Here is a 27,546-nt window from a genome sequence, read left to right on the forward strand (position 1 = left end):
CGTAGGATGATCACACCCCAGTCTCCCTACTCTAGCAACGTAATTCATTCTACTTTGAATGAATTTTGTGGGGGCACTTCTGACTCTCAATTTCACCATGACAGTCACCCTGAGAAGGGTCCTGCCTAAACAGCCAACGAAAACCGTGCAGGGCCGAGGGCCAGAACTGTAACAGTGATTATGTTACTTCATACATCATTTAAAGCAATAAGCACATGCATGCTCGACATGCTTAGGCAAGACATCTAGCAATAAGCCTATCACCACATGGTGTTTGCATATTTTATTTGGTGACAATATAATTAGCACAGGAAAACAATTTTTTAACAGATATATTTTTAACGCAACTGAACTTTTAAAGTTAGATTTAAATTCCTGATTTAGACATGTCTAAATGGTAACAAAACCAAATGCATTTCTAGCATCCAGTACTAAAAAAAAAAAAAAGTCAAAGACAAGACATATTCAAATATGCATTAGGTGTGAAATACATTAGAGGATACAACCTCTTTCGAATACTAAGTTAACACTCTCATGAAGTTTAAATAGTTATTGACACATACAGGAAACGACCTGTTGAGAACCTGGCTTATTTAGAGGGAGAATACACCTAACACCTCTCCCCACCCCCTGCAAAAGAGGTACTACTCTTAATCTCCCACTATAACGTAAACCTAGGGCGAGATTTCTCCAAGTGACCTCGTGTCTCTCCTTTTTGTAAATAACAACCAAAACCGTCTTCAGTGAGTGAACTCTTTAGGAACCAGCAGTTTATTAAAAAAACACTTCTAACCTTGACACTGACGTCTACCTTGAAATTTCAACCCCATTTTCTTTTTTTTTTTTTAACAACACAAGCATTTTATTTTTACATTAAGCTTCTTAGTCTCTTAGTATCACAATGGAATGATGAGAAAACAAGAACAACAAAGAAAAACCCCATGAGTCTGCAAATCTCTGACAAACAGCAGAGACTTCAAGGCAATTGAGGGGGAGGGAAGGAGAAGCTTGAAAGAAGTGCCAAAATAGTTCCAACATCATGCCTCTCCTTAGCCGGCTGGGCAGGTGGAATGGTGAGAAGGTGGCACTGTCACAGCTGTCCTTGGCTCAACCCCATTTTCAACTGCCTACAAGGACTATGCATTTAAATACCCTGAAGATAAGCCAAATTCAGTAGATGCCCCCCAATTATTACACCCACCCTGTTTCTGTTTCTACTTTGTTTCCTATATCAAGTATGTCAAACATCTTGCTCCCATCTCTAAGAATCTACTTTATGTTCTCCAACTTTATCAACACTACCCTGTCCTCTAAATTCCCAAAGTCCTTATCTATAGTAAAAAGGAGATAATGGCATAATAGATTTGTATACTATCATTTCCTTTAGCAGGTTGAGATACAGCAGCCATATTTTATACCCTCCTCCCAACACCACCTGGTTAAAGTGCTGTAAACTATACCCTTCAAATTCATTGCTCAAATCAATCTGTTCACCATGAGTGAAATGGAAAGGGGACGTATTTCAGAAAGGCACATGTAAGAAGAAATTAAATTGCCTTAAATATTCACTGAGAGTCTGAAGATCCTATCCCTCTGGAATGTTCTCAAATGGAAACGCTATCCAGTTCTCTGTCCTAGTCAGAATTTAAAGAGATGTACTATTTCTGTAAAGCACACTTAAGATGACCTTGGCATGTTCTCTCACCTTTTGTACTTCTGAAAATTGAGCTCACCAACACGTCTTTCTCAGTAATTCATGAATAAGCAATCAGTGACCAGGCATTAGGTAAATTAGGTTATGATCTCAACTGACTGTTTTTTGAGATTACCTTTGCATTTAAGATTATTTTAGTGAGTAAAGCAGCAGAAAAAAAAAAAAAAAGAAAACCAAAAAAAAAAAAAAAAAAAAGATCATCTTAGTGAATAATGTCAATGCCCGCTTTAAGACTGTTTTCAGAAAAAAATAATAGACTTATTCCTTAACTCAGTGAGCCTTTTGTACTTTAGAGCTTACTACATTTCTATTTTGAGATAGAATCCCCACAGAATGAACTGTTTGTCTACTGTATTTCTGTGAGGTTAAAGAGAGAAAGAGATTACCATAAACAATAGGTTGAGTCTCTGTAGCTTGTTCTTCTTCTTTTCTCAGTGATTCTGAAGCATCTAATTTATCCACCTGGAGAAAAACAGGTAATGGTAATTAGCACCTCAAAAGTATTATAAACCTAGTTTATGGCAGAAAGTGGAAAAGCCTTAGTATGTTAAATTTTGTCAAAATAAAACAGACTAGAGTAGAAAGAACATTCTCAGGCCCCCTCAAATTCAATGGCAATGTTCATACTTCAGTCAAGGTGATTTTTAGCACTATCATTATAAACCCTCAGGAAGGAGGGATTTATAAATGCCATAAAAGCTCACGCCAGGCTAAAACTGGGCATGCTAGGATGCAGCCAGCCTGAGGGAGGGAGATAATGAGAAGGAACCACTTTCTCAAATGAAGTTTAAACCCTATCAAAGATAATGATAATGAACTCATGACCTGGACTTCCCTCCCCAAAGGAAATGGTATTCAAAAAAGTGCAATGAGTCTAGTGACTGGATAAGCACTTGTGCAGAATGAGCTCTCTTTTGCCAACTGTGCACAGCTTCTGTCAATATTGATGACGTGCGGACTGAAGTTTAAGATTCAAGTGGCTCCATATTCAATCTTTTTATATAAAGACAGGCTGCATGTGTTGATGCTCTATTTTCTAAGAAGGAACTAGGAATGCCTGATTCTCCCCCAACTTCTTTGAGGAAGACATTTTTTGCTTTTAATTAAGCCAAAGAAGCAAATGGCTACTATATGCTAGCCACTCTAAGTAAAACTGGATAGTATCAGACAGAAATAATACTGTAGAGGAGCCCAAATATATTAGTGGAAGAAAAGAGCTGGAATACATAGATCCTTCCACTAACTAGTTGTGTGACCTTGGCAAACCATTGCACTGACCCTCAAATTTCCTTGTCTATACAGTGAGTCAGTTGAATGAGATAATCTATAGAGTTCCTTCTAGGATTAACATGATTTGAATCTGGAATTCTGTGAAGGACTGGGGAGAATGACATTACGACACTGGGATTAGGGTATCTCCACCGTACCACTTCCATTTACCTTTTAAACTGTACTATATTTGTCTCTTAGACTGTATTTAAAATTAAAAGTCTTATAGTTGGTCTATCATTATACTTGAAGTAAAACTAAACTTCAAATCTCAATGTTATCTATTATTGTGGCTTTCAAAGTCCTAAGTGCGCTGAGATGGGGAGGCAGAGTGCAGGAAAGAACTTTTTTATGAATGTTCACTGCATGTTCTTCAAAAAGGCCAATAGTGAAAAATCACTCACAAAAAAAGACATGCAGACTTCAGTGAAAAGGCTATTATAGACTGGGTCCCAAAAAGGTTAAAGCAGCGCCTAGTCTCTATTTGAAATTATTTAAAATAGTGTTTCAATCCTCACATAGGCCATTAAGGTTAGGACAGTAATTTATACATATTTTAATTGTTTCATATTAAATACCATAAATGTGGGTCTAATCCATCCTAATTTGTCAGGGAGCAAAATGTGAGAAAAGTAAGCTGAGGTAGACTCTAGACACCTTCAGATAAAATATGGTTTTTCTACCCTAGGAAGATGGGTTAGTTTGCTTTTGTATACCATTTTTCTATTTTATAACCTAAGTGCTCATGTGTTACAAATTACCCCAGTATCAAATTAAAGACTACTATGCAGTATAAGTACCATAAGAAACACCCACTGTTTGGCACCCAAACTTAAAACAAAAATCACTGCAGCTTTATAATTTAAAGCACAGTTTGTGCCATCAAGGGCAGTCAGATGGGGTTTTGTTAACCTAAATAGTTATACAAAACTATAAGTATAGCTAAAGAGGTTATACAAAAAAAAAATATGGATGAGTGTACGTTAATAACTTCTAAGAAGAAAAACCAAACAACAACAAAAAACCACCACTGCATAATACATTTCCAGACTTTCAAGGAAAGGAATCTAAAGTGAACACGTGTCTAAAAGTTAATGTCTGAGTCAGATGTTGAAGACAGAAGTCCTATTACAGAAGTACATTAAAGACTTAGAAGAGCTAGCAATGTCACAATGCCCAGGCACAAGACATAGGCAGGTTGGGCACAGGGACGAAACAAAAAGTAACAACTGTGAAGGAGTAGTATCGAGCTAAGCAAAAAAATTTTTGATTTTTCTATTTAATGGGACAGCCTCTGGCACAGCAACATCCAATTATTGTTTCCACTGACCCAATTTAGACTGCTCAAAAAAGAAAAGCAGAGAAGGCTTTTATGAACACAAGCTTTTGTTAAGAGCTGTAACAAAAGTTTCTGATCCTTGGATTAAAAAAGAAAAATTACAGGTAAGCATGTCACTGAGTTCAATTCCATCTGTACTACTGAAAATTCACTATAATGTAAAAGGCTTTTCCACAAAGACTGCAATATGCTGCAGAGGAAAAGTTAACATGCAGTCAGTTACTTTGGTGTATGTGTGCATGAAAAAAAGGCAAAAGTACTGAAGCAAGAAGTGAGATCTGAAGATGACTGTTGCTATACAGGCTCTCAAGAAACACACACAGCCCACAGCAATGCTTTAAGAGTTTCAAAAGTAGTATGATGTAATTGCAATGACTGTTGTACATGCTTGATTTAAAACAATGCATAACACTGCAGTTCAATTACCTATTTTTCACACACACGCTTTCTAACTGCCTTGCTTACTAGCTGCTGAAGGGCCTCACACACAATGCATTTTACTCAGGTTTGCCCTAAGTTCCAATGGTGACTCCAGTTTGGTTCAACATAATTCCAAGGCACTGTCCCCCCTCCAAATTCTTTTAAATTGTTTCAACTGTCCTTTACCTTCCCACCCTTTTCTCACCACAATTTGATACCAGACGTAAGTTTGTAAGTTTGTTTCATTTATACTGGGATGGAGACAAGCCAATGAGGGAAGCAGTGACCAAAAGGTACCTAAATTTGACCTCGGACAAGCCAATGGATGAATAAGAGCAAATTTGTAGCTTCAGAGATGAACCTTATTACAGAAAGTATAAGTTAATATTATTTCATTATATACAGAAATAATCCATGTTGCTTAGCAACAATTACAGCAAGCCAGTCTGATGATTTTAAAAGTTTTGATTCCTCTTGAAAATGGACTAGCACCATAAGAACTGGACACCTGGAGAAACATGAGGAAAGTCTCTTCGGAAGCAGCTAGTATCTCTCGTATCTACTTTCAGCAAAAAATTAGTAAGAATCAAGAGATCAGAAACTGGATCACAGTCCTTCAATACCAAAAAAACCCCAAAAAGCCTTTTAGGGCATGTATATACATATATAAATTCAACAACTGTCAGGCACGCTTACAAAATAAAACCAGAGGCTGTTTAATTTTACTTAGAGTATTGAGAAAATCCTATTATGGTCCAGATACCCTGACAGGGAAGAGAAATTTCCTGAAACTTTGGAATTAATATGGAAACTCAACATGCTCAGTTTTTAATAATATATTTAAGAGAGACTGTGAACCAACTACTGATTAGCCTCCTGCCCTTCCTAAAGCCTATTAGCCGATTAGTAGCAAACATCTACTAATGTCCTAGAGCTCTATTATAGTTATGTTTCAAGGGACTTGCAGAGGCTTTAGTGAAAATTTATCGGGGGAAAAAGCAGCAGCAGCAGTGTAGAAAAGGAAGGAAAAAAAATCATGCAAATTCCTTAGACTTAGTCCTCCAGACTTAAAGATGGAAAAGAATCAACTTTCACCTTTTCCTTTATTGCATCAACCTGCAAAGGAATTCAGAAGGTGCAGCTTAGAAAAAAATCAAATTCCATATTGAGCATAAAAAGGTAGAATCAGCAACAAAGGTTTAGGGGAGAAACATCTAACCACTAAAAAAGGTATGAGAAAAGTGAAAATAAAGGGCACACGGGAAGCAAAACTTAGAATTTTTTTTTTTTTTTTAACTTCAGAGCTTATTGCAGAAGAGTTTATGCTAGAGTCAGTGTGAAAGAAAGCAGCTTAATCACTAGTAAAATTTACAGCACTTTGGTTAACAGCAGCTTAGAGCCAGGTCTCACAAGTTGGCATTATGCATAAGAAAAGAAGCTATTCTCATCTATGGCTAAGACAAGGCGAATGTTTTTCCTCTTACACTGGACTTTAAGCAGTTTATACACAGAAAATGTTAATTCTTAAAAAATTATAACTAACACAATGATATCTAATTAGATGCTGGCCCAAGGAAATATTCAGTTATACTGGGGGTTGTTAGTAGTGCTTTTTCCCCTGCTTTAACTCAGGCATGCTGAAGAGATCAGATATGAAACTCTGATTTTAATAAGCATGTTTTGCTTTGACAAAATGGATTCTTTAGGACCATTTAAATATGTTCTATAGCATGAAAGCTAGTAACTGTTGAGGACAGGGTAAGTAAAAGACATCTTAACATCAAAAATGGACATTAAGATGAGTAAGTGAATTTTATAAAATGATTATACCCCCAGCTTGTTTAATGCACTTTTAGGAAATGTGTCATTAATTGTTAACCTCCTACAATATTTTTAAATAAGGGCTTAAGCTATCAAAATATTGAGAAGATTAACAGGGTATTAAGAATATAGGTGTAGCTTCCCTAGGGGAAACAGACATACATATTAAAGTCAAGAACCAACCAAATAGAAGGGAATCTACACTACTAAGTTATGGTCGTCTGAGTTACAAGAATTGATTTGAGGAAGACATTATTTTGACAAAAAGGTTTCTATCAAACGTTAAAAAAAAAAAAAAAAAACCCCATACAACATGGACATAATACTGTTCGCCCCTCAGAAATACATTGAGGTATTCTGAGGGTAAACATTCTGACAAGTTATGTTTGAGTTCCCTTTCCATTCAATGTCATTTGTCAGATATTAAAAATTACTGGAGGATAGGAATATTTTATGATCAACTAAATTACTTCTACTAGAGAAAAAAACATTTGAAACAAAGTCTGTACATGGAATTTTACATATCCTCAAGATAATTAGTTCTCAGAGGTGCCATTACCTTTGTCAAGTATTCCTTCATGACCTGGATGAAATAGGGCATGGCAAAATCCATGATATTGTGCCTCCATGCAGTTTCCAGGACAACATCTGGCCTTAAAAGATCGTAACAAGTGAAGAGACAAGCTCCAAAGCACTCTCTTTTTTCTTCCTGCAAAAACCACTGTAGGAGTTCTTCAGCCAACTCAGTATCTTTAGATTCAGAGGCATACTGCATTGCATCCTATTTAAAGGAAAGGATGAAGGTCAAACATTAAATTCAAATACACTGAACTGGTAAACTAAGTAATACAATGGGGAAAAAACCTCACAGTTATATCATTTAAATTAAGGATTTCCTGAAAGAAAAGGAAAAGACAGGGTAAAGCATTTTTTTCTTTTTTTTTTTTTTTTAAAAACAGAGAGACGTTTGACATAAACAGAAGACAGGCTCCAGAATCAAGAAGTCGACTTAATTATCATCTCCTCAAGCAGGAGCTTAAAGGCAGTTCTCATACTTGCAAAAACTAATACTTTTATAGGCCATAACCACTTATAATATACCATTCCAGGGTTAACACAGATCATCTAGTATTTGCCTTAAGAGCCCCACCCCCACCAACTTTATTCACCTTGTACAGGCTATCTTTCTTGCACAGCTCCACACTCTGTTTCCAGCGATTGTTGCCTTTGAAGAGATAAGCAGCAATTCTTCTGAATTCAATGAGTTCATGTTTTTCCAAACGCTGAGCAAGCGAGATATTGTCAAAGTTGTCATAAGCATCTATCGATGTTCGCAGAGCCTTAAAAAATAAAACAAAGCCATTCAAATGCCAAACCAGTATTTCATTTTAGTTTAAATTTTATGTCCCATCATTCTTATCAATGAGCCATTATTGTATATGACTGACTGTATGTAATATGATCAATATCTTACATGATATATATGTATAATATGACTTGATCAATGAGCCGTTATTGTAATATGACAGCCTAGATTCAAGAATCAAACCACAAAGTTGTAATATGAACAAGTATCAACATTCCTCAATCTAACTGTTTAACAATAAAGTCCTTCAAGGCACTATAAAATTTCTAAAGGTACAACTTTTTTCTCCAAAGTTTTCAGTATCAAGGACTAACTTGAATGGTTATGAAATTGGAAGGATTTGTAATTTGGAGGGTAAGATTTTATGCTCTAGGTAAACTCCTGATACAACTCAACATGATATTCAGTCATAGAGATCAGCATGGGATCTGAGACTGAAAGAAAACCATGTTGACAGTAAGAGAAAGACAAAGGCAACTAGCTTAACCTTAACTTTAATTTTGTTTTTGCAAAATCCTTCACAAGGGAAAGTTTACTAAAAGACAGTACTAATATGCTCTTGGGCAAGAAGAGTTAATACTGTGTAAGTTTTATGGACTAGTTTAAGAGCTCAAAAACTTTTTCAACTCAATCTACAGTCTAGATGTTTAGGTATTTTTCTAAAGCATTAACTTGGACAAGATCTAAGCAGAATTCTGCAAACTTGGCATTTAATTAGGAGACATCAGATTTACCAATCCTGAAAACTTCACTAAATTTAGATCCGTGGCACTCAAGCACCTACTATTTACAGTCCTAAGGGATGATGGGCTTTTTTTTTTTTTTTACCGCAGAACATACCAACTTTACAACTCAATGATAACCTGAGTTTTGAGAATACATGAAAGAACCAAAAAGTTTTACCTGATAATCTTCTTCTGTAATAAAGAGGTTGTTCAGTGATTCATTCACAGATTTGTTGTTGTGGTTCTGGACTGAACGCAAATATGGTTTCACCAGTGGTAGCTGTTTAACCTTTAAAATAAGAGTTTGTTACAAATGTAGTACATTGCTAAAGTTCCATGGACAAAAGTTATCCAAGAATGTCTTAGCTCCCTGCTATGAAGTTTTGAGGTTTTAAAAATTATTACCTTGCTGAAATAATTGACTGCACGAGTATGATCCAACCGTGGAGACAGCACCATCAGCAAATCATTTAACAACAGTGGCTTGAATTCTAAGTAGAACTGTATTGCTCTGTAGTACAGTTCCACATTGGCAACCTAAAACAGCAAAAATCCATACATGAGGTAGTTACTTCCTAATGAGCTTTCTCTTTCTGAAGACTTTCTCTTCTGAAGAAGGTACACACCTTGGTAATGATATCTTTGAACTGCCCTTCTTTCCACGCATCAGTCGGATGATTCATCATGGTAATTATGGCATTATCATATTCTTCGTACTTGTCATACAAAAACACCAATTCTGCCCAAAGGTGAGCTTGTTCTGCAGCTCTTAGCACCTGCGTAAGAAAGATTTAATTGCTTTAGATAGATATGGGTCTCTAATTCTAATTAATAGCAAAAAAACCTTTTTTTTAATTAAAATTCAAGTATTAGCTTTAGCTATAGCGCTGCCTTACAATTAAAGGCTGGTTACCTTAGGAATGTTCACTCTGGACCAGAACAGCTCCAGGTGCTCCCTCATTTTCTGTGGCTTAAACTTAGAATACAGAATAGCTAACTCGGTGAACATCCCCATATGAGCTCGCTCAAGTCCCAGTGCTGCTTCCAACATGGTTATCAGCTCTTCAAAATATCCACGATCCTAAATAAGAGAAAAATGCAATTAAAGACAAGAATATCTGTGGCAAAAGATCTCAGCTAATACAAAAGACTCAGTTCACTACCTGATAGTAGTTGATAAGTTCCTCCAATTCATCTGCATGTACTACAATATGAAGCCCACACATTTGAGCGAGACGGAACTCTTTCCCATCTACACAGGCAAAGCAGACCTACAATTTAAAAAATTGCAATTATGTGAACTCAAGTGTAAACATGGCTGGTTAATTCAATTAATCAGTTTAAAGAATATTCCTAAATAGCATCTTAATTCTTCACTCAAACTGTTGTTTAGATTACCTCTTTCCATGTTCGAGTACTGTTAGCTTTCCTAGCTCCATCAACAGCTGCCTGATATTCACCCAGGTGAACCAGAGTAGATGCCAAGCGTCCAAAATTGGAAACATTATTGTACAACAGCTTAGCAGCATCATACATTTTTTCATCATAACAGCGGTCACCAACCTGAAAAAAAAACAAAAACCATTTTCTGTAAGCCTAAACTCAATCTTCTTTCCAAAGTTACAACTCAATTTAATACTAAGAAACAATATTTTTCCTTAGAAACTTTCAGTTGCCACTTGTTGATCCTACTAAGCTAATGAAGCTGCTCAACTATTTTTACACTCCTAAAAAAAAAAATCGGAACAGGAAACCCACTTGCTGGATATGAGCGTTATTTGGCCCATTGATGAACTCTTCTAACTCTGCAAGGCGGTTTGTTTTAGCCAGTGCAAATATCAATTCTGTCTCCACATAGGATTCACGAGCCTTCTTACGAGCCATCTGCAAGTACTTCACCAGTTCTTCCCAGTTTCCTAGGTATAGAAAAACAAATAAGTAAATCCAAACACTAACATACCAACATTTATCTTTTCACTGAAGCAAATGAGAATTGCTATTAATTTCCCTTTCAAAGAGACAGTATAGAGAATAACAAATACAAACAGTGAAAGGCATCAAAATAGTGAAACTTCTATTATGCCTCTGTATTATTACTGACCAAATGAATAGCTGAATCCCCTTTCTCCTTAAAGTTATCGGATTAGAGATAGATGAGAATTTTGAGACTTCAAAACAGAAAATTAAACTTCCCCATGGAGCTTTTAAATTCACAAAACACAGACTCTCTTTATCTGAACTCAGATGGAGGGCAAACAGCCATGCAGTCTCTAACTCCTACTTAATACAGAACAGACATATAACTTAATGCTTAGCTTAGGTACATTTTCTGAGGTGGCAAACACATAAAAGTGAGAAGTCATACCACTAGTATTGGCAGCCTGAACAACTTCCATGTAGGATGAAGGATCATCTGCTTTGATGTAAGAATCAATGGCTTCTTTCACCATTCCTTTCTGCAGCTGGGCTTTTGCGAGCTGACTCCAGACTGCAGGTTCATTGCAGCGTTCAGCAAACTCATATGCCCGATCTAAGTTTCCAATATGTTCGATCAAGACCTAGGCAACCAATTTTTAATCAGAGTTACAGTACAATGAATCTTACCACACAGCAATTATACTTAAACGGTTAGGATTTTATTGCTCTTCTATTGCCACAGCAATAAATTATGCCCATTCTCACAGGACAATACATACATTGAATCAAGAGAAGGTATTACATTTAGTAAATCAACTCAGGTAATCTGTAGTTTACCTGCACTGCTGAAGTATTGACGTCAAATTTCCGAAAAATGGCAAATGCTTCTTCAAACAGCTCATTGCTGATGGCGATATTGGCAATATCTGGGGCATCATAATTATCCAGGCGGTTAATATATTCCATAACACGGGTACGGTCAGCCTTGATTGCAGTGAGGATGAGGAGGTTTTGCAGATTCCTTTAAGAAAGAAAGATTTGAATGCAATGTTGGAAAAGCTCATTAGTCATAAAGAATAAACACTGCAGCTAAAGAGTATTTCGCCTCAGGAGGTAGGGTGACGAGAGGGTATTAGAAAAGTGAGAATTTAGACAACATTCTCTAATCTTTGTCTCTGTTCCTTCTCCAAACTGGCAGGCTATAAAGACTAACTCTAAAGAGCCAATAGACCCCTCTTCACAGGATACCTGTGTTCACTGAATACAGAGTTATCAAGGACAATTTTCTCCAGCAGTTCAATGAGTTCATTAGGAAGGTCTGCAGTCATAAAAGCCTTGACAGTTACTGACACTTCTTCAGGGTCCTGAGTCTCAGACAAGGCTGTCTGTACAACCTGCAGAGGATATACAGGGAATAAGTACTGAGAGTCAAGGTGGTTTTGATGATATTATCTAATAAGAATAAGCTGGCCCCAGTAGAAAATGAAATAGGCAGAGAAGAAGGAACGAGATAAAATACCTTTAAATTTACCATCCAAAGGTCTTTTTACATAAATCCACATATACCTGTAACATGTATACTTTCGTTCTCTTGAAAAAAAAAATCACCCTAATTACAAAATTTCTATCTTTTCCCTGATTAAAATATTATCCATAATAACCACTCCTCATTATCACTTTAATGGTTACATACAATTCAACCATACAGATGTGGCATTATATACTCAGTAATTCCTCTATTTTTGGCTATTTGCACAGTTCCCAGATGCACCAATGAACATTTTTTCTAGGAAGCTTTGTATTAACTTGGAAATTTTCCTTAGAAATGCTTCCTAAGAATGAAAAATTAATATTCTTCAATTTATTCTCTTCTATATTTATACTTCTACCAACAATTTAAGAACCATTATTAACAACCCTCAATTTTTAAGGTTTTAAAAAATGTTTTCAATTTTTATATAGATATAAACCCGCATCTCCTTTGCAGGTCTATGCTTACCCTATTGAGATTTATTTAACATTTACCCACTAGGTCATTTGTATTTTCTCACCAGTTCTTATCCTTTCCTGATTTACCATTGTCTTGAATGTTTCTAATCAACTGAGTCACTTCTCAGGTATTAATAAATAGCAATTCTTACTCATTTTATTAAATGTTTAATTTACTGTTATCCTTTTAACTATGATGAATTGAGGGAGTATTATATAATTAAATTCTCTCTTTCGGGATATATTTTCTTGGAGAAGATATATTTCACTTTTGTTAACATTTATGATATATATACATTTTAGTACAATTTTTATTTTCTTCTACTTTTTACTGTCATCTCTCATAGTTAAATATGATCCATTTGACTATATTTGGTATATGATGAGGCAAAAGGTTTTACTCATAGTTAAAAAGATGAGCCTTAAACACATTTGCCAATTTTACCTGATCAATGAGGGGTCTCCTGTAAGGATTGCTTTCCAGCAGCACACTACCCCACAGTTCTGGATCCTTTCGCCGTACCAGATAGCGGGAAAGACTTTTGAAGAGGGAATTCTCATTGCAAACCTAAATGAGATATTAAAGATTAATTTCATGGTAAAAGATAAAACCTTTTTATAGATTTACTTCACTTTTTTTTCTTTTCTGACTTTAAAAAGGTTATTTCCTATCATTATACCCTGTTTATTTTTTTATAGCAAAAAAAAAAAAATCCATTACTTTTACATGTATCTTTAATAGGTCACAACCATATTTTTCTTATTAAAATTCAATCATCAGAAAAAACATACTTATTAATTTTTGGAGGCTTTTAAAAAGCACCCTGATGTGGGATCTATATTTGGACTTCATATTCTACTCTACTGGACTATCTATTCATGCACCAGGATGCCAAGTTTTAATTATAGAGGCTCTGTAATGTGCTTTAATAACTGGTAGGGCTAGTGCACCTTCATAGCTTTCTTTTCAGTGTTTTACTAGCTATTCTTGTGTGTTTATTTTCCCATGTGTATATGCATACATATATTCATATATGAATGTGTATGTACACAGATGCATTATTTCCTAGCTCTGACCACTGAAAGACCCTAGAAGGAAATGTACCTAGAGCCTAGATCTGGGTTTCTAATGGTACTCCCCACTAAAAGGGATCAAAGTTCCCCAGAAAAATGAATGATCCAGGGCTGGGGAGGGTATAAAATGAGCATGGTATAACTTGTCGGGCCAAGAAACAAAGAAGTGCTCCAAGAGCAATGAGAACACGACACAAAGCCATGAGAGGCAGGTTGATAGGGTTTATTATCAGTCAAAACTGGAGTAATTTGAAAATCAAAACAATGGATTATAACCCACAGAACTCATGAGTGCACGAATATATGCATGCTGACTGATAAATGTGGAGAAAGGGATAAAGTTGGAAAATTGTTATTTTGCAACCAACACATTAAGAATGGTTGAATAAGAATCAATAGATTCAAAACTGGGGGGCAGGGGAGCCATACATACGCGCCCACGCGCACACACACACACACACACACACACACAGTAGGATACTCGCATTGTCTTAAATGTCTCTTCACAAACTACTTAATATCTGCAAGGGGAAATATATCTGCAAGGGGAAATATATCTGCAAGGGGAAATATATTTATACAACAGGAGAAACTGACAACTTGATAAAAAGTGACCCCCAAAATGAAGGACAAAAGGACATTAATTAGGTGCTTCTGCATGTTATAGCATGAGAAAAACAAAACATCACTTAAGTAATAAATTTTGGATGGAAACGTACAATCTAAATCTAATCAGGAGGAACGATAAGAGAAACTCAAAGCGAAGAACATTCTATTTTTTTTAAAAAGACTTCATTTATAAGAAATATACAGAATAGGTGAATCCATGGAGACGGAAGGCAGTTTGGAGGTTGTCAGGGGCTAGAAGGAGGCAGGGAATGTGGAGCAACTGCTTACTGAGTACTGGATTTCCTCATGTGGTGATGAAAACTTGGAACTAGAGAGAGGTGTAGTGATTACACAACACTGTAAATGTACTAACTGCCACTGAATTGTTCACTTTCAAATGGTTAATGTAATGTGAATTTTACCTCAATAAAAAGTTACAAATAGAGAAAAAGACTATTTTTACAATTATGTCTGTCAATAAAAGACAAAGAAAGTGTGAAGAATTGTTTCGGATTAAAAGAGACAAGATTGATATGACAACTACATGCAATATGTACTCCTAGACTGGAGGGAAAAAATTTCTTTTAAAGGACATTATTGGGTCAATTGACAAAACTGGAATAAAACAGACTGTAAAAAGTATTCTACTGGTGTCAGACTGACTGAGGTTGCCATCTACAATGTGGTTATGAAAGAGAATATCCTTATTCTTAATAAATACACAATGAAGAGGTATAAGGCCATGAGGTATGCAATTTATTCTCATATGATTAAAAATTTAGATGTGTCTATACATACATACACACATATATAAACATATATACATATATGTGTGTGTGTACATATGAGTGTATGAGAACATAAGTGATAAAACTAGTGGGGTTAAATGTTAATGGGTGAATATAAGCTTAATCAACTACTTTGGCCAGTTTAAGTTCATAATTATCAGCAAAGTATTTTAAAAAAAGTATGTATCTTCCAAAGATGCTCCGTATTACCTAAAACCACTCTGAAACTCTCAAAATTCACTAATCCAACATGATATAACAGGTTTTTAAAAAACGCAGTCTTGGGCTTCCCTGGTGGCACAGTGGTTAAGAGTCCACCTGCCAATGTAGGGGACACGAGTTCGATCCCTGGTCCGAGAAGATCCCACATGCTGCGAAGCAACTAAGCCTGTGCGCCACAACTACCGAGCCTGTGCTTTAGAGCCCGCGAGCCACAACTACTGAGCCCACGTGCCACAACTACTGAAGCCTGTGCGCCTAGAGCCCGCGCACCGCAACGAAGAGCAGCACCACTCGCGGCAACGAGAGAAAGCCCGGGCAGCAACAACGACCCAACGCAGCCAAAAATAAATAAATAAATTTATTTTGAAAAACAAAACAAAATGCAGCCTTCTCTGTACACGTTCAGCTAGCAGTACTCACATTAATAAGTTCCAGATCACACTGGCCACGTTCATAAGCAACACAGGCTAGATGTGGATCTCTCTTCTCACAATACTTTCCAACAACACGACTGTCATAATAAGGATTTTCCCGAAGAAATCGCTCTGGGTTGTTATTACTGTCTATGTAGATTTTGGCTAAAGCATTGTGAGTAGCAGGCTCTTCACAGCCCTCATGAATTCTAGCCTCCAGCCAAGGCAGAAGCAGTTTCAATCTAGTAAAAAATAAAAATAAAAAAAAAAAGAAAAGAAACACACAGAAAAACCCCACATATACACATATTATATTATAAATAGCACATTCTTGACACACTATGTAAGTACCTTACGGTCTATAATGTACTTTCCCATACACTATTTTGAATTCTCAACACGCCTACTACAAATTACGAAACTAAGACTTGGAGATGGTTAAATGATTTGCCCAAGATTACACAGAAGGTGTATATAAGACTGTCTTTCATACTCTCCCAGATCTATCTGCTACATTATCTAGACAGGATATAGAAAAAAAAAAGATTATAGATTCATAGATTGTTCTTAAAACTGGACAAAATGGCTGGACTTCGGATAAATTTTGTTTAGGAGTAGGATAGAGATGTGGTATGAAAAAACAGGCCTGATTATCTGAGGTTCCTTTCAATTTTAACGCAAGTAACATACAACATTACCTAAAGCCAAAAGAAACAGTACCCTAAATATATACTGGGAACAAAATCTGGTAGCTTTAGAAGCTCTAGCTTTAATACCTCTAGCAGTCATACAATCACTCCACCAAGGGCCATGGTTTTGCTAAGTTATAGCTTATATTTCAATGGTCCAGATGACCAACACTCTTTTACCATGGTTTAAATAACAAAATTGTTACAACCTATAATCACTTTAGTCTCAAGCTTTATAAAAATCAGTATTATATTCTACATCTCCATTGTCCTTAACTGCAGAATTTCTCAAACATTTTCTGAATGTTTGAAACATTCAGATATAAATTCTACGAATACCATTAACAGAACACCTGTACCACCTCAGGTTAAAATTAAACCCCATTCTTGATAATCTTTTCATAGCTAGAGTAACCTCCTACTATTATACCAACCTCCTACTATTATACCAACTCACTAACCTCATTTACTACGTCAGCACTTTCTGAACACAAAATGTCCAGGCTAAAAAAAGACTTCATGGTATAAGTATGAGAAGCACTCACACTATGTTCTCCTCTACTGGAAATTCGTAATTCATATTATCATATCAAGGTTCAACTTAAAAATGAGTTTAACCCAGAGTTACACAGGGAACTCTTTTGTCATGCTTGAGAAGAATTTATCAGAGAAGAATTAGTTATTAAATATGGTGGTATCATACCTAACCAAAAGGAGGCTTTTTACATAGTTTACATTAAAAACATATAGCTACGTGGTTTGACTCTGTGTATAAACATGCAAAGAAGGTGATCAACTAGATTAACAGATATTCTATATGACATCTGTAATAGTTCAGAAAACAGATTTTTTTTCAGAAATAGAGCAAGTTACAGCTAGCTTATCACTTCTAAATTAGGTATCTCCAGGGAATTAAGGTCCATGAGTTACTGAGTAGCTTTTAGGCAACTGACAGGTTATACTTCTATTCATTACCAAGCTAGAAGAGACTAATAATTTATCTTTAGTTATGAAGATTAAAACAGTACTACACCTGTTTCTTTTTTCAACCTCAGCGACAAGCTCATCAGTAGAGAATTGACCTCTTACAACAAGAATCAAGTTTTTAATGACATCTTCAGAGCAATCAACATCAAGTAATCCTCCAATAACCACAGGAAGTCGACTTGGATTCACCTATGGTTTAAAAAAAAGAAGAATGTCATTACGTTACTAATAAGCAAAACCAAAAGGAGTTTTTAAAAAATAAAACTCATTTCCCTCTTTAAGCTCAGTTTTAAAATTCAGTAATAAACTGAGTCTAAATTTACAACTAGACAAAGAAATTTAGCAGGAAGTCTGCCTTGGTTAATTAATTACTTCAGCATTGCTCCAAAGGACAAATAAGTCCAAAGGAGCTAAAGTCACAGAATGACTGTGAAAACATTATCTGGTAAAAAGGCCTCCATCATAGCAAAACTGCCTTTCTATTTCTGGAGTTAGAAGGTAAAGTTTCTAATATCTTTATTTAAGATGGTTTTAATACTATGCTTTGCAGCCTATGGCCTCCACATGGATATCTCAGAGGCTATCAAATAAGTAGGGTGTAGGCCACTCAATTTTTTCAACTACACCAGCTCTGTTTTGTTTTACCTACTTGGAATGCACGTAAAATTTTAATCAAAGAAAGGATTCTGCCGGAAAAAAAAAAGTTGAAAGCCATTGTAGCAGACCGCTCTTACTGGACACAGAGTTTCAAAAGGATGAAGATTTCCAGTGTGAGAAGTAAAATCTACAAGATTATATTTTAAAGTTATCTAAGTATTACTTACCTTCTGTACATATATCTCTATATACTTTTGAAGATTATTTCTATATAAATAGAGCACCAAATCATGGACAAAGTCAAATCGATCACACACAATGATAAGTGGTAACTGATCTGTTAGCTTCGCTTCCTGGAAAAAAAAAAAGAAACCTTAATTTTCTTCTTCTTTGAGGTTATCAATGTAAAATATGAGAATCTGTTCTATACTTGTGGGAGAGGCTCACATAAACTTGGCTATTCTTACAAGTGCCCAACCCAGTTTCCATAAATTTTTATGAAGTAATACCTAGAGTCACAGCAAAATACCAGGTCCTTCCCACATATAGTCCTTTACCAAAAAAAGTAACAAGATTTGTGAGCCATCAGTGGCACTCAGGATATAAAATCATCACACTGGGACTTTCATTAATAGTAATAACTGAATTTGTAGTTGATTTAAGAGCTATAGTCACACTGTCAAAATTAGGCATATTGGCTCACATTTGTTTCAAACTGATGACTTGTTTTTTACCCCTCCCCATTCCAATCTATATGGCCATCTTCTAACACTGTTATAATAAAGCCTACAAGGAGTAGCATGATAGTGATGGCCATGAATTTAAATATACCACATGTTGCTATTAAAAAAAAAAAAGGTTTAAAAGATAAAAAGCATTTAAAGCATCTTTAAATTGCCAACAGCTTTTACCATTACAAATACCAAGCTATAATCCTACTTACAGATTGACATAGATGTTATAGACAGGTAGGTAACACCTGTACTGGGCATTTACCTGATACATGTCCTGTTACATTCCACAGACATTAGGTACAGCACAAAAAACAACAGTTTCCATCAGGAATTTATTTATACACAGTGAAATATTCCTCAGTAAATGATTCCTCTATGGATTGTCTACTGAAGAAGAAGAACTAAGCAGGACAGGACTTTCCTCAATGACAGCCACAAAAAACGTTATTTGCAAGGTTAGAATAAATCCTAAGTCTAGCACTTATAAGTCACCCAATTATAAACAATTATAATTAGTCTATGAAGTGTTCAGAGAACACTAAACTAAATCTGGAGTCGTAAGAAATCCTGAATTAAAAAAAAAACAAAATGGCTGTAAATCTGAAGTGGAAGTCCAGCTGCAGATTTTTCACATCAAGGAAAGTCTAAAGCAAGTATTATTTAGCACCATGGAAACTAACAGCTGCTATAATCATTTCTAAAGGGAATGTTTGATCTACCTATGCAAAAGATTTTAGCAGGCCAAGTTTTTCCTACTAAATGAACATCAACACACTAATCTTCTTTATCTTGTTTAATATACATATAAAATATTACCTTCTGCATTTTACCACTTAGGGAGAAAACATACTTGGCAAGTAATCTAAGATTACTTAGGTATTCTAGTCTCACGCGTGGGTGTTTAAGATTTCTGCTGCAAAAGACAACTATTTGTATTCACAAAGAAAATTTAAATTTGAAAAAAGCAGACAAAAACTGGGATACTTTCTTGATTACCTAAATTTGCATATGATTTCATATATGAAAATAATGCTATTAATATTTTAAATTTTTATTTAAAGGTTACACTTTAGGTATTATGATTAGAGATTTCAGGATCAAAATTGCAATTATATAAACATATTCAGGTTTTCTTAAACATAAAGTTTGGAGATATAGCAGGGAACAAAGTAAGCATTCCCCAAAGAGACTTACATTCAAGTGGGAAGAGACAATGCTTAGTGTTATAAAGAAAAAGAGAACAAGATAAGGGGGAAGTGAGGATGGAACAGGAATAGATTTTATTTTAGATAGGGTAATCTGAGACATCCTTTCTCATGACATTTGATTGGAAATCTGAAAGAAGGTAAGGGAGCAGGTCATGAAGGTCTGAGAGGAAAGTGGGAAAGGGCACAAGCAAAGGCCCTGGGGCAGGAGAGGGTTTGGGGAGTTCCAGGAATAGCAAGCAGGCCAGTGAAGAAACAAAACCTGGAAAATAAGATCAAAGGTAGCAAGAGGCATGGGTCTAAAGAACAGTTTTACATTTTCTATGCAAGGCTACAGTTCCACAAAGTTAGGGCACGAGCCAAATAATGCTACTGACATCATTTCATCCTGCTTACAGGCTACTTTAAAGGAGAATTCATATTCTATCAATCTCTGTATTCCTGGTGGTTAGCATGTAATTAGCACTTGTCTAATGTTCAAGATTAGATTCAGAGAAGTATTTTTCTTATTATCACAGTTTACATACAACACCAGTTATAATACAGCTAGTAACTCCAAAATGAAGTTTAATAACAGTGATGATGAAATACAGCATGACGCTACAAACTACAGATCAATAAGGAAAGTGAGTAAATGGTCTAGTATGTTCATTCTCATTACTGGGGTGAAAGGCTGAATATCCAATAGTAGCATATTAGCACTGAGTTCCCATCTCAGATTATTTAATGATAAGAGACTAGGTTTTTTCCTCTAACTCAGGCTGCTATTAAAATTCCTTCAAGGAGTCAGGAATAACTTAAAACCAAAAAGAAACAAAACTTGCCTGCTAGAAAGTCTGACAATACCTTATTTCCAAGGCCCACCAACACAGCTTATTAACCACGGTTATCACTTGAACACCTATGGCATACAAGGTACTTGATAAATACAGCTTGTGGTTGAAGAAACCAAGGCTGAGGCACCTTAGTTAACTGGCCTGAGGTTAACAGCTTTATAGAAAGAAAAGGAATTTGAACCAGGTCTGACTTTTCAAAAGCCCATAATTCACATCCACTCTCCTCTATTAGACTTGCATCCAATTCACAAGTGTGGAGGGGGATTCCTCATCTAATTAGATCTCATGGGCTAAGCAATGTAAGACTGTCACATCCTAGTTTCCAGAGGGTTTTTTATGAAGCTCAAGATCATCATAATTAGGTGAAAATAGTTAATTTAGTCCTGCTTTACATATATATGATAACTCAAATATTACAACCCAATGCTCAAGAAATTACAATTGAAGCATGAAAGCTGAGAGCTTAATGAAAACAAAAAGAAATCAGTGTGGATCTGGTAGTATTTTTTAAAAAAGGAAACAGTACTGTTACTCAAAGGAGGAACTGGACTGGTGTTATGGGTACACTAGTCAAGCATAGAGTATCAAATCTTTCTCATTTGGATGTTTTTTTCTGACACCAGGAAGTCATGGGTTCAAACATATACTAGCCAGGCTCCTCAGAATATTCATGATGGCCAAGACATTATAAAGCTATACTTTTGGGGAATGTTTATCTTTTAATCTAAAACATAGGGCAACTTCAGCACTTTAACTACATCATTACACTAAAACACCTAAGGGTTTAGCTATTTAATCTAGGTATTAAGTTCTTCAGAAGAAGAATCAGCTAAAACAACTATAGATTATCTAAAAATGATCAGTGTAGGAGTAAGAAAAGCCTGTTTTTTCCTACTAAATTGCACAATGAACATTTTGGTTTTAGTTTCAATCTAAAATTCTTCCAAAAGAAAAAAATACTTAAGAACTTTATATACAATCTCTGGAATCATTTAATATATTTTTAATATAAATGTAAAGTATGTAAATATGTATTTTGGGGGGATCTGAATGTTCTGAAGTTTTCCTTATTTTTATAAATGACTGCCAATTTTAAAGTTTTATCTTCCTCACAAAGTAATTAGTAGGTATGAGAATAAAGCTAAAGTTAAGTTAACCATTAAACAAAAATTAACTGCCCTCAGGTATGCTGTAAAGGTCTAAGAATCTTTAAACCATTACTCTTCATTCCAACGCAGGCAGTTCTTACTTCTCCATAACCAAATTCGTGTCACAAAGCTGAGGGTTTTTTTGTTCGACTGTACCTTCAATTTATGAATTACACATGATTAATATTTAGTTTCTACAGTTAGGCTAATCGATGACAGAGATTAACCTATGTCCTTTACACAACAGAACCCTTTGCATATAATACAGGCCCCTTAAAATAACACTGAGGGCAAGCTGATCTTAATATTCAAAAAGAGCCTAAATGATATTCTAAACACTGAGCATCTACAATCACTTTTCAAAAATTTTCTTCTAAAATTAAAGTGAAAGAAAGGAAATTCCTTAGATAGTGTTATTTTTCTCTTCATTTAAACAGATGGTCATTCTTAAGTATTACTTACCAATTTCCTTCCTTATTTCAAAGGAAACCACAGAATATTAAATTTGGAAGAAATAATTCAACATACAATTTGAGAATGCTAAGAATTTCACTTTTAGGGGAAAAAAATATTTTAAAACTGTGAGCAAACCCTTGCAGAACTGCTGATCTTCAACCCAACCAGAAAATGCATTACTCTTACCTTGAGAAAATTCTTGACTCGCTCAGGATCATAGCAGTTGCTTTCTCTGCAGATTCTTTCTACTTCTTTGATCTGCCCCGTCTTGCAAGCTGCCTGAATATATTTAAAGTGCACATCTGGGTCCTGACTAAAGTTAACAATGGATCCCAGAAAATAAAAAAGACCTTAAAGAAACAAATAATTGAAATTAAGCACAGGTGTACCTTTGAGAACGACAGACCTGAAAAATACTTATGCAATTAAAAAACATTATGTCAATTATACCTCAATTTAAAAAACAAACAAAAAGAAAACCACAGTTATACTGAATAGTCCCAAATAAAAACTGGTTGCTCAAAAAGCTCAATAAGAATATTAAATAGTCCACTAATCAGTTCAATAAATGGATTTGTACTTTAATCCCTACAGAACAGAAAATTCAATGTTTTCTAGTAGTTGAGAAATAGGAGACAGCTACTTAATATCAAAGCTAATTATCATACTATATTCCACATGAGAAATTTTAAATGAAGTCCACTATAGCAGGTGTTTTTCTATATGCAGTTAATAGGAAACACACAAAAGTAGCTTAAAAAGAATTTAATGCAGTGCCGTTCAACAGAATTTTCTGCAATGATGCAAATATTCTACATCTACACTATCTAATACAGTAGCCACTTACCACACGTGGCTATTGAGCACCTGAAATGTAGCTAGTGTGACTGAAGAACTAAATTTTTAATTGTATTCAATTTTACTTTAAATTTACATAGCTACATGTGGCTAGTGGCTACTGTACTGAATGAACAGTATAAATGTAGTGCACAGTTAACATAGAAACTGAAAAAATTAAGAAAACTAGTAGGAATCGCTTATTCCTTCTGTCTAGAGCAGTTCTACAAGAAGAGGGAGGAAAAGGTAAGTAGAGACCAGATATTTAGCTAATGAACCTAAAAGCCACCAACAGTGATTACATTAATACTCAGCACAACAGTGGTTCTCAACAGGGGGCAAGACGGTTTTCTTCCCAGGAAACATTTAGCAAGGTCTGGAGACATTTTAGTGGTCACAATTGGTGGAGCTGATGCTCCTGGCATCTCGTGGACTGAAGCCAGCGATGCTGCTAAATATCCTGCATGCATACAAAAATGTACCCCCCAACCCAACAAATTATCCAGCCCAATATGTCTGTATCGCTGAGGTTGAGAAAACCTGCTACAGGGACAAGTCACAAAATTTCCTTGGCTAGAATCATTTGCCATTATTAAGAGTCAGACAATATAAACACAATCATTACATACCTGATCATTAGTATTTTCATCTTATACAATTATGACAAAGCTACTACATATATTTGTATCTTAAAATTTTGCCTTTAATTCACCTATAAAATATCCATGCAGACAGTCTTCTTCACTGCATGTCCCTGGAACCTGGTATAGAATATGCCTGACAACAGTTACTGAATAATAAGACTTAAAATATCCCATCAAAGTAAGCTTGTAGAAAGAATTTCCAACAGCCTATGACAAGTCCATATAGCCTATGACATTGTCCATATAACAATACCCCTCTTGGCTACCTTAAATAATTTAAAACAACTCAAACTCCTAATTACCTTCAAAACTCTTGAAAGATTCAAAAAGTTCAATCAGAGACTGAGTGGACAGTTGTTCGTGATACTTAGAAGCCACCTGCACACAGATCTGTAGATTCTGACGAATATTGGCAGATAGCATGGCTCTGAGGCATTCCAGGGAGTCTTCTACTGATAAGGACCCAAAGTAATTCACTAACCACTAGAGGACAAAATAAATAAGTAAATAAATAAATGAAACAATGTTAAACCTAATGGTGGTATGAAATTACTATCATTCAGTAACACAAACACATTTTCGGTATACCAATTAATCATAACTAATAGTTAGGTAAGAGCCTAAAATACCTCAGGGTTAAGAAGATGGGTATGAACAACCGCACGCTTTATATCATATAAGTCAGTGAAGTGTTCTAATGCACGCTGCAGGAGGCCAGCCTTCTCACACAGCTGAGCGATATGAGCCCGGTCATAATGCGTGAACATCTGATTCCCTAGAATAGCATCTGCGACCTATAAAACCATAAAAAGGATGAGTTTATTTTACTACTCCATTTATATCAGTAACTCCATATGCAGATTACATATTAAGATTCAACAGTGAATTGCTAAAGGAGAGAAAGTACAAAAGAATGTTAGCTAAATTTTCTAAAACAAGGAATAGGCATCTCAGTAGCTTCAAATAATCTAAGAAGCTCTGAATAATTACAAAAACAGTGTTGGAAACATGCCTAAAAAGCATGAAAACACGTACTTGAGGTGCATGCATAAGGTTCATCTCAAGCAACCTTGTCTGTAAAGGACCTTCAGATGGGCGATTATTCTTCAGTGCATCAAGCAAGAATGCAGTACACTGCTGAATTAGATTGTATTCCATAAACACATCGACAATCTGCAAAAAAAGATTCAAAGGAAATTGTTTTAAGATACTTAAAAACTGCTTTATGATACTGTTGACAATATATGTAAATGAAAGGAAATGAAACATTATCTCTCTCTTCACATATAAAACACTGCCAGATCAAATCCCAGATTTAAAGAATATTATTTGGACAGCATAACCTCGTAATTTAAGAGTAAGTTTTTGTCTTCTAGAGTTACTTTTAGTTCTAGTAAAAACAACCACAAAATATTTCAAGATACTATATAATAGCAGAATATAAATTGATAGATTTAAAATTTTGATGATTGATTTATGCATGCATGCATGCATGCATGCCACGCCACACGGCATGCAGGACCTTAGTTCCCCGACCAGGGATCGAACCCGTACCCCGTGTGGTGGAAGCACGGACTCCTAACCACTGGACCGCCAGGGAATTCCCTGATGAACTATTTAAAATATACAAAAGCATAAAAATGAAAGAGTCTGTGACTCCCACTTCATATATGCATCTCTTCCCTCTCCCTTCACCTAGTGGCAGCAGCTATCCTTTGTGTTTTATTATTCCCATATATTTTTCATATTTTTAACACATATACCACTCTAAATGAGATGGTATTTGTTCTGCATGCTTTAGAACTGTATATAGATGGTATCTGACTGTCCACTCTTCTGCAACTTGCTTTTTTTGGTAACGTACTTAAGGTTTATCCATGTAGATCAACACAGCTCTAATTTCTACAAATAAAAAAGTTAACCCTTTCTTCTCCAAAGTTGTTTAAACTCAGATCCCCCCCATTCTCTATTTAAATCAACTTCTACAAAATACATTTTAACTCCTTTACCTGTGTGATATCAGCAAGAGGTTCTTCATCCTGAACTAACATTTGAGCAAACTGCTGCCCCTGATCTGGACTGATTCGCATAACATTTCTCAGCAGAAAGATCCAGTCTGGAGTATATCCAACCTACAAAGAGACAAAAACTTAAGCCCTGCTGCAAAGTTCCATTTTTATATCATTTAAAGGTTTTTTCTGCAATAGAATCTTGCTACTACAGACCTAATGGTGAAAATACAAATTCAGTTTTAACTTAGATGCTCAATTTGATCTTGGTTTATATAAGACAAATAGACACTTTGGTGATAACATATTTGAACAAATAGCTACAAATTTTTATAATTGGCTTATTCAGTCTCATTGACCACCAAAATAATCTGTTCTAACAGGTTAAACATGCCCTAGCAGCTTAAATTCTATAAGCCATGCAAGAGTAACTGTCTCCATTTTTGAAGTGTAATTCTATATGCGAGAGCCATAACAGCATTTTTATACTTTTCCAAGTAATTATAAAAAGTTAAGGAAATTCACTATTAAAGTCACTGAGAGTTACTATAAGTTAATTTCTCTCTTAATGTTTTAATGAATTTATGTGGAGAATCTATTTCACTGAACTCACTTTTTTAGCATATAAAACAATCTTCTGGACTTGACCTGTTTCTGCAAAGCACTGAATGACTTTATTTGGCACATTAGCCCTTAGGTACACACTAAGTGCCAATGTAGGGTCCACGGATTTCACAAGGTCTCCCAGTTCTTCAGAGCATTCCAGCTGTCCAAAGGAAAAAGAGACTGTTTAGTAATCCATGAGCTGTTGTATAAATCAGCAATTGACACTACTTCCACTATAAATAATAACTAACGTGACAGGCACTTAGTTACTCAGTTGTCCCAGAATGTATTATAAATATGCAGGGGTTGTGGTTATAAAGACTCTTGATTTTTCTTTTTTAAAATTAATTAATTAATTAATTTTTGGCTGTGTTGCGTCTTCGTTGCCGCACGTGGGCTTTCTCTAGTTGCAACGAGTGGGGGCTACTCTTTGTTGTGGAGCACGGGCTTCTCACTGCAGTGGCTTCTCCTGTTACGGAGCACGGGTTCTAGGCGCACGGGCTTCAGTAGTTGTGGCTCACGGGCTCTAGAGCGCAGGCTCAGTAGTTGTGGCACACGGGCTTAGTTGCTCCGCGACATATGGGATCTTCCCGGACCAGGGCTCGAACCCGTGTCCCCTGCATTGGCAGGCAGATTCTTAACCACTGCGCCACCAGGGAAGCCCAAGACTCTTGATTTTGTATTCACAGCAATAACTCAGAATTCTCCACACATTCTACTTAATCAAGGATAAAAACCCACCAAGACTTCACACGTACAGATACTACCAATTATCTTGTTAGGAATATAAATACTTAAAAAGAAGAATCTTGCACCTCTAACTATTAAGACTATTCAGATATCAGACCCACATGGTCTTAATTTTTCAAGAATAATGCAGCTCCTAATGTAATGTTATCAAATGAAAATCTGATATTCAAGGAGCCATATGAGGCTTACCATAAAGACCATTACTAAAATTAGGGTATAATCTGTATGTCTGAAGGATCTAAGCTTCATTATCTTCTTGATTTTTGGATTTAAAGTTATAAAGCAGGACATTAATTTCAAGACGTCAAACAGATAAAAATTTTAGAATTTTTAGGTGGTATACATGCAGATACCCTCTTCTGTACTATTCAACCTGCCTTAG

General features: G+C 35.6%; 1 protein-coding gene across 1 annotated transcript in view; it reads right to left on the reverse strand.

Annotated features, from left to right (window-relative positions):
* CLTC (clathrin heavy chain) overlaps positions 1-27,546 on the reverse strand; it is a 60,475-nt gene that overhangs the window by 1,104 nt on the left and 31,825 nt on the right. The window contains exons 9-31 of the mRNA XM_061176537.1: positions 26,422-26,574; positions 25,809-25,931; positions 24,835-24,972; positions 24,429-24,593; positions 24,102-24,282; positions 22,505-22,668; positions 18,167-18,292; positions 17,389-17,531; positions 15,674-15,908; positions 13,006-13,128; positions 11,820-11,965; positions 11,409-11,592; positions 11,020-11,212; positions 10,413-10,570; positions 10,053-10,217; positions 9,818-9,925; positions 9,568-9,735; positions 9,281-9,430; positions 9,060-9,191; positions 8,833-8,943; positions 7,733-7,903; positions 7,123-7,344; positions 2,101-2,176 (exon numbers count right to left, since the gene is read on the reverse strand). Coding sequence (XP_061032520.1) covers positions 2,101-2,176; positions 7,123-7,344; positions 7,733-7,903; positions 8,833-8,943; positions 9,060-9,191; positions 9,281-9,430; positions 9,568-9,735; positions 9,818-9,925; positions 10,053-10,217; positions 10,413-10,570; positions 11,020-11,212; positions 11,409-11,592; positions 11,820-11,965; positions 13,006-13,128; positions 15,674-15,908; positions 17,389-17,531; positions 18,167-18,292; positions 22,505-22,668; positions 24,102-24,282; positions 24,429-24,593; positions 24,835-24,972; positions 25,809-25,931; positions 26,422-26,574 — 3,535 coding nt within the window. The remainder of the gene's footprint in view (positions 1-2,100; positions 2,177-7,122; positions 7,345-7,732; positions 7,904-8,832; positions 8,944-9,059; positions 9,192-9,280; positions 9,431-9,567; positions 9,736-9,817; positions 9,926-10,052; positions 10,218-10,412; positions 10,571-11,019; positions 11,213-11,408; positions 11,593-11,819; positions 11,966-13,005; positions 13,129-15,673; positions 15,909-17,388; positions 17,532-18,166; positions 18,293-22,504; positions 22,669-24,101; positions 24,283-24,428; positions 24,594-24,834; positions 24,973-25,808; positions 25,932-26,421; positions 26,575-27,546) is intronic.

The sequence above is a fragment of the Eubalaena glacialis genome, chromosome 19, assembly GCF_028564815.1.
Source record: "Eubalaena glacialis isolate mEubGla1 chromosome 19, mEubGla1.1.hap2.+ XY, whole genome shotgun sequence".
NCBI classification, from domain to species: domain Eukaryota; kingdom Metazoa; phylum Chordata; class Mammalia; order Artiodactyla; family Balaenidae; genus Eubalaena; species Eubalaena glacialis.